The sequence below is a fragment of the Lottia gigantea genome, assembly GCF_000327385.1.
Source record: "Lottia gigantea unplaced genomic scaffold LOTGIsca_91, whole genome shotgun sequence".
Lineage (NCBI taxonomy): Eukaryota > Metazoa > Mollusca > Gastropoda > Lottiidae > Lottia > Lottia gigantea.
In genome coordinates, this window is record NW_008710984.1 from 155,047 (window position 1) to 163,420 (window position 8,374).

General features: G+C 34.5%; 1 protein-coding gene across 1 annotated transcript; it reads right to left on the bottom strand.

Moving 5' to 3' along the window:
- Nucleotides 1-2,993: 2,993 nt before the first annotated feature.
- Nucleotides 2,994-5,613, bottom strand: LOTGIDRAFT_134535 (hypothetical protein; the record flags this gene model as incomplete). The annotated part of the gene is made up of 5 exons (XM_009068573.1): nt 2,994-3,154; nt 4,224-4,451; nt 4,614-4,868; nt 5,127-5,264; nt 5,517-5,613. Coding segments are annotated over 5 exons (879 nt in total), but the record flags the coding sequence as incomplete, so codon positions are not given.
- Nucleotides 5,614-8,374: the final 2,761 nt, after the last annotated feature.

The window sequence follows — 8,374 nt, forward strand, 5'->3', positions numbered from 1 at the left end:
TTTATTTATTTCTAAGACAAGCTGAGGCCAATCAATATGTCATTGATCAACAATTATTAAAACGATTTCTATGGCGATTGGAAGAGACGAGACGATGTTTATTGAGACAAAAATTATTGAGAGAAAAGCAAAAAATATTGGCAAAACTAGAAGACCAGTAAAGGTAAGTTTCTAGTATATATCATGTCAAAAGAAAAATTGTAATGTATGTTACCATGGCCAATGATCAACAATAAAGAGTCCAAAGCAATAATTGAAATAATTTAAACGAAAGTCGAAGAAGAATTAAAAAATTCGGAAATTCAATTTCGAAACGCACAAAGAGACAACGACACGGTTTGTAAAATGTATATAATTTCACGACTGTCGTCTCTTTCAGATTAATAACGAGCCCGGATTTGTACTTGTGACCTAAACTTTCGATGGAATGTCAACAGACTAAAACATTCTGCACCAATTTAAAACTAAAAATCCAGAAAGACATCGATTTGTGTTTCAGAATCAGTGAACAGTTCATATGATATATATTTTATTGAAGTCTATTTCCTTAGTCTAAAGGCGAGGTTTTTTAACTTATTAAAATTTACACCGATTAAAGTACAACTTTTTGGAAAATATTGTAGTTTGATTAGGTTAATAAAACTCATTTTAACAATATTGTGATTTACCAATTACATGAAGCTAAAGCTTCGACAGTTGAACAGAGATATAGCTTTGAAATGTACGATAAGTCCATTGTCGATTTGTTAAATGCAAAATGTATAAGTATTCTTCAAATCCAATGAAATGCACCCGAATGCAGATTACATTTTACACTTTGCATTATACACTTTGCATTATCAAGCCTTGCATCCATTTTAAAAGTTTTCCCGTGCGTGCGCCGTGAAAGTTGGGATTTGAAGACACTCGTGGTAATATTGACATTATTTTCGTTATTTCCGACCTTGATCGTAATTTCCCTACATTTCCACCGTCTATTTACGTATGCAAATGAATACGTCATCATTCCATGTAAGGTATATGTTCGATTATGTAAAGTCTATCATGCAAGGATTGATAAAGCAAAGTGTATAATGCAAAGTATTAAATGTTATCTGCATTCGTGTAGCATTTCATTGGATTTTGGAGAATACTTATACATTTTGCATTTTAACAAATCGAAAATTTTACTTTACAGCATTGACAAATGACGACATAATATGTCGTATTTTAAAGCTGCAACACAATGGAAAATAATTTGGCAACGTTATACCTCCATATAGAAAGCAGGGATCAATTTAGCTTGAACATTTTATAAGCAATTTGTCACGCCAAATTATAGTTTTAGCTAATCAATTTAAATTTTGATCGCTTTCCAGAAAAATTCTATAGCAATCCAAAATATTCTCTAGAGTAAGAGGTCCATAGTTCCATAACGATTTATAGAGCGTTGAATAATATTTTGACAATTTGCATTCGCTGAACGCCATGAAAATTTTGATACGCATACAATTGAACCTTTACGTACAGAAAGCAACTAAACTAAGTTGGCGCAGGGAGAAGGGAAGTATTGAGGAAGGAAATATAAAAGGAGACAGAGATACACCACGGGGCAGGCGATGAAGTACTGAGCAAGATAAGGTGCGAAGTAGACGGAGGGAAGTGGAGAAAATTATACTAGAGTCTTAAGATGAGGGTGGGGGCGACAGGCAGAGGGCAGTAAGAGACAGATAGAGGAAGTTAGGAGACAGACAGAGGGATGTAAAAGACAGAGCGATGTAATGAACAGGGCGAAGTGGAGAGAGAAGGTGTAACTGACGCTATAGGAGAAAAATTACTATTAGAAATGGGTAGGAAGACATAAAAGCTAGACAGGGGTTTACAGTGCAGTGTAAGAAGGTATTAGTGGAAAAAGAAAGTGTAAGGTCGTGAGAAGGAAGAAGCATTCTGAGAGTATCGGATAACGGTGCTGAGCTGGCAGGGTATAGAAGCCGAATCAGAGGGTATATTATTTTCTATTTAGAGGTACAATGACCGAAATCTGCTTTTATTCAAACTTTTGTCAAACTTAAGAGTTAAATTTGAAAGCGTTCTCAAGAATATGGGCAATAACTTATACTAAATATTGTTTGATTTTTCTAATTTCTAATTCGATAGGGTTCACACTTAAACACTCACGCCAAGTTTCGTCAAAATTCGTCAAGAATTGTGCCTTCTTGAGTGTTAACGAGATAAAAATTGAAAGCGTTTTCAAGAACAAGGGCAATAACTCATACTAAATATTATTCGATTTTTCTGATTTTCAATAGGCTTTATCGTCGGGTGATCACAAACACTCTTGCCAAGTTTAATCCTCTGTTTCGATTCTTCTGATTTTCAGTAGGGTTCAACCTTGGCTGATTACGAACACTCACACCAAGTTTTGTCAAAATCCGCCAAGAATTGTGTCTTGTTGAATGTTTACGAGCAATTGTGGAGGGACATGGGTGACGGCAATATATGTCCCCCATTTCATGTGGGCGTATAAAAACTAGGATCTGTTTTGTGGGGATTAGAAGTAGCCTCAGTGGTCAAATAAAACTGCACAGAATTCCTTCCCTTTAAGCAAAACGTATTTAAAAGTAACTATTTAAAAGAAAAATTTTGGTTCTAATTTTCATAAAAAAAAAATCGGAAAACGCTCCGGTTGTAGACTCTAGATCGATCTCAAATAATAAATAAAATAATATTTCAAAATTAGATACAATGGATCCAGTTTTTTCACCGAAGGTATATATTGACCGCCGAGAGTTGCCTAATATGGCAAAATTTATCATGAAAGTGTACAATTTCATTTGTTTCTCAGATTGACGTTACTAACTAATATTGGCTATTCATAAAAAATATCTGGATAAGAAAAAGGGCTATCATATGGCTGGTTCAAATATGTCAAAAGATGTGCTACGCTCAGCTGTTCAAAGTGAGACCAAATTGACAAAGAGAATTGTATGTAAATTTTATTGATTAAATTTTGGTCATAAATACTGTAAAGAAGTATAAGTATAAATAGCAATATAAGGTGATATAATACTAGTAAATAGAGACGACAGTAAATTAACACTATGATTATCTAATATAGACCACCCAGTTATATGATCTACGTTACCACCAGCTTTTTCAACCACCATTTTTAATTCTGTATGATAACCTGAAGTAAAATTATCTTATTAATGTAAAAAATAGTTTTAAAGTCAACTTGTCTGCACCATATTGGACTAAAGAGGATAGTTTTATACTCAACTTTTCTGCACCATAGTTGACTAATAAAGGTAATTTCTAGTCAACTTTTCTTCACTATAGTGGACTAATAAAGGTAGTTTTATAGTCAACTTGGCCGCACCATATTGAACTAATGAAGACAGTTTTATAGTCAACTTGTCTGCACCATATTGGACTAATGAAGACAGTTTTATAGTCAACTTGGCCGCACCATATTGGACTAATGAAGACAGTTTTATAGTCAACTTGTCTGCACCACATTGAACTAATGAAGACAGTTTTATAGTCAACTGGTCTGCACCATATTGGACCAATGAAGACAGTTTTATAGTCAACATGTCTGCACCGTATTGGACTAATGAAGACAGTTTTATAGTCAACTTGTCTCCACCGTATTGGACTAATGAGGATAGTTTTATAGTCAACTTGTCTCCACCATATTGGACTAATGAAGACAGTTTTATAGTCAACTTGTCTCCACCATATTGGACTAATGAGGATAGTTTTATAGTCAACTTGTCTCCACCATATTGGACTAATGAAGACAGTTTTATAGTCAACTTGTCTCCACCATATTGGACTAATGAAGACAGTTTTATAGTCAACTTGTCTCCACCATATTGGGCTAATGAAGACAATTTTATAGTCAATTTGTCTCCACCATATTGGACTAATGAAGACAGTTTTATAGTCAACTTGTCTCCACCATATTGGACTAATGAGGATAGTTTTATAGTCAACTTGTCTGCACCATAGTCGACTAATAAAGGTAATTTCTAGTCAACTTGTCTGCACCATAGTCGACTAATAAAGGTAGTTTTATAGTCAACTTGGCTGCACCATATTGGACTAATGGTGATAGTTATTTATCTATTAATTTATACTATGCTAGTAATAATAGACTAAACACCTGTACAAACCAACACTTACATTTTAATACTTAATGTCAACAAATGTCATGTATGAAATGTACAAAGCTGGTTGACTTCTTGACCTACCTGAGTACTGAAATGTGGAACCAAGAATTGAATCAATCAGAGATCCTAGACCGCCTCCAATTGTTCCCATCAATATGATTGGCCACTGAGGTGGGCTGTCCAAAAGAGTTAAATCACTAACTGTCAGTATTAATGTAAAATAATAAGCCACACCCACAATAAATCCACCTAAAAGACTACACACAGTTCCGGCAAGGCTTACACCACCATTTGTGCCTGCAATAGAAATAATTATTTAATGAGATTAAGGAATGTCTAAGCTAGCCAACAAACTTCAGTAACACAAATCAAATCAGCTTTCTTTACATCTTTAAATCTCTTCCTTACATCAGTTAACGGTAAAGACTTTGCTAGGAAGTGTCAGAGTGTCCTACATACCTATTGGAACACGACGCAAGGACATAATCAACCATGGATTATGTGATCCCATGACAGAACCCACTTCAGAGGCAAAAGTGTCACCACAGCTGCACGCTAAAGATGTTAAGACTGCTATAGATAACCATGATGAGGTATAATGTTTAGAAAAGTTTATTGGTGTTTCTGAACAGCCTGTTTCTAATATATAGAGTAGAGCTAACTGTGCAGATATACCCCCATTACACAATACCTGCACCCAATTTCTTTGACCACCTAAAATACAAAGATGACCTTTCAATATTAAATACTAAAGACAGCTTTGTCTGCCATTTCGAATTTGAAAGAATTTGAGTCTGTGTTCTATCTTTGTTCACTTTCCTCATAAAATTAAAATAGTGTAAACATAACTCTATTTGCAAACCAGTAGTCGTCGGTACATTTTATATAAAACACAAGTCAACACATAGGCTTAACATGAGATCTGTACATTTTTATTGTCAATTGCCTCCCTTGAATTGTTACATTTCTTACCTTCTGCAAATTCTGCTTCTATTTTGCGTTTTCTATGAGCTCTAAATTTAGTAAGTTTTGAGGCAGTAATAAAAAATGTAATCAATGTTGAGAAGAAACAGAGATTAGCTAGAGTCAGGATAAATCCAACCACTAGACCTACAACGATAAAGAATATCAGTATGTTAATGTTCTTTGGTTAAAATTATAATCATATCATATAAGTGTGTAGTTATAAGGGTTGAAATGAAACCAGTTACCATTAACAAGTGTTAAGATATCGGGTTCACTTACATCTCTTAGAAAAGTCAGAAAACCTTTTCTGTAGACCTTAAAATTGTTAAGAACTAGATTAGTCTGCTCCTGAGCCAGTGATATCTTCTCAAAAACAAAATAAAACAATGTCTAAACCTGCTAATGCTCCTGATTTACATAAACTTTTTTTCTTGAGTCCCCAGGCAGCAATAAATATTGGTGCTATACCAGCGATTAACCATCTCCATGGGGCTGGAGCTGTATAGTCTGAAATATAGAGTACCCTATAATATAGCCTGTGATATTTGGCCAGATGTCAGCTGGTGTAGAAACATAAATTATAAGCCCTCTTAACTGAGGACATTCTGCATCTCTGCAGCTGCGGGGCTTTAAACAGTATACAGTTCTATGGCCTATATACTGTTAAATCAGATACCACGAAAACAATAACTCTGCATATAAATAATGTGGTCCAGGCCCATAGCTAGAGGAGGGCCAGGGGGAATGGATTGATGCTCCTGAGACCCTGGGCTAGCTACGGGCCTGATGTGGTCTGTGTGTGTTCTAATTACAGTGGTGTAACCTATATTCGTACATATAAGGATTCAACATCGAATTTTGTCAAAATTTAAAAAAGCTATTTTTTTTTTTTTATGTTTTAGAAGTTTCCTCAGATATTTTACATAAAAATAAAAATTGGTTTGTTTCGATTTTCTTTATGAATCCTTCACCTTGACCCATATTTCATTTCAACTTGACGATGGCTTCTAAATGCTTCTAAATGCGTCACCTATTTTCGTGTACAATGTTTGATCTATAAATAAGTTGAGAAAAAAAAGGTTGTATGCATACCCAGTGGTATAATTAACTTCTCTCAGTATTAATCTTTAATAATATTTCATTATAACTAATGACAATTCCTTCAAAGAACAATGATTTAAAAAAAAAAAAGTGACTGACAAAATAAGATAAGTAAAACTTAAGAGTAATGCAACGTAGGAGATACGCGTGATTTATTGCTAAAAGTCATTGAAATAACATAAGAATACGGCCCACATTGTGTTCCATAGAATTTTTCCGCTGACACAGAATCTGCAGTTTTATCACATGATTTCTTCATTGGACTACATTCTAGCAGACGACATTTGGAATTCCAATTACAGCTTAGGTTTATGAGGAAATTCGGCCGATATAAAAATTGTGACATTTGGTAATAACTGATATCCGCCATTTTGTATTTGTCAAAGTATACGTTAATACATTTTACCTTGCTTGAAACTACTGGGTTCATTCTACTAGCTGATATTGTAGAGATAACTCATGTTTATCAAAACAAGCAAATGCGGAGGTCACGCGAGGTCGCACATGTCAATTATTAATCATTTTCGGAGATGCACGAAAAATAGGTTAGCACGAAATTAGGTTACTTGACTGTATTAACAACACTAAGTCGAAGAGTGAAGAGGGTCGAGATTGTCAGTATCAAGTCAGTAGGGCTTACGAAAAAATATCCAGGAAAAGAAACCTAGCATAAAACTGAATTACCGGTGTCTTACCCCCATCAATAAATTGTTGTAACTGAGTTACAAGAGCTAAAATAATTGTTAACGGAATAATCAATGCTAAAGAAATTGCTATCAGCATCTTGTTGATTCTCCATTAAAGTAGGACTGGTAGCGCGTAATAAGTTGAACTTAGAACATCAGTGTGATATTGAGATTAAATGGGATTGCAATTTGACCACAATATTTTGATTGAAATGTATAAAACAAAGAAAAGCAAAGCAAACTATGTTGTTTTGAATATAATCATCTTCTAAAAATTATTCAAAGGTTTTCATCACATTTGCTATCGTCCATGTCCTTAACTTAGATGCCATTTCGACCTTGACTTTATACAGAATATAAATCGAAAGTTTGTATACTAATTTTGGACGCGGACCACTTCTTGGAGCTAGAGGCACCAGTGACCCCGCAAATCTATTAAATTTGTTTAGTTAGACATGAATAGATTTGGTTGTATTTCATGATTTCATTAATGGCAGTTGCCGCGCGCGAAGAAGACCATGTTATTCTTTACGAAACACCAGATACTGATAGGCTAACAGACCTATTTAATATCATGCTTATAAATGATGTCAGAGGTGAAAGCCAAAACAAGAATGATTACAGTCGAATGACACAACATCGCGATAGAAGAAATAGCATCAAGTCTTAGGTTTTATTAGTAGGCCTCTCAAGACCTCGACCAAAAGCCAAGAAAGTTACCACATTTCATCAACAATTTTGATGCTTTTAATGGTTGTACATTCCCCGTTGTTCTCGCTCAAGGGTAATAAATAGCAAGGTAGGCATATAATCACCAACCTCGCCTATGAGACGAAATTTATTAAATAAATGGTTCAGATTATCTTTAAAATCTTCGATTTTACATGCGACTTTCGCTTAAGCATGATAGTAATTTTTTATTTTTCAAACCATTGAAACGCGATTCTCTAATGAACCTACCCCTGAATGTTGACCGATTTGGCATACTTATTGATGAAGCTTTGCAGTTTATTTACATGTTGTGTCTGTTTGGTGCAGACAACTTAAATTAGTCTGTCTGGTGCACTTGTCCTGGGAGGTTGCCATGTCTATTTTGTAGGTTACTCTGACAAATGTAAAAATACCATTCGAAATGAATAAAATAGACGACCTTATTAAAAATATTTGTATTTGTGCCCATTTAAAAAGCATAATATTGTCTGATTTAAATCAAGGAATGATATTGTCTCCAGTCTTAAATTCACATTCCTGTAACAGTCACTCAAATGCATGATGTCGGACTGTTATGCTCATGTTTCTTCCTTAATACAGATCACATGTATATGTTATCTTCGTGTATCGTTAGATATATACAGTGTCATGTTTCTGTTGTATTCGTGTATCGTTAGATATATACAGTGTCATGTATATGTTGTATTCGTGTATCGTTAGATATATACAGTGTCATGTTTATGTTGTATTCGTGTA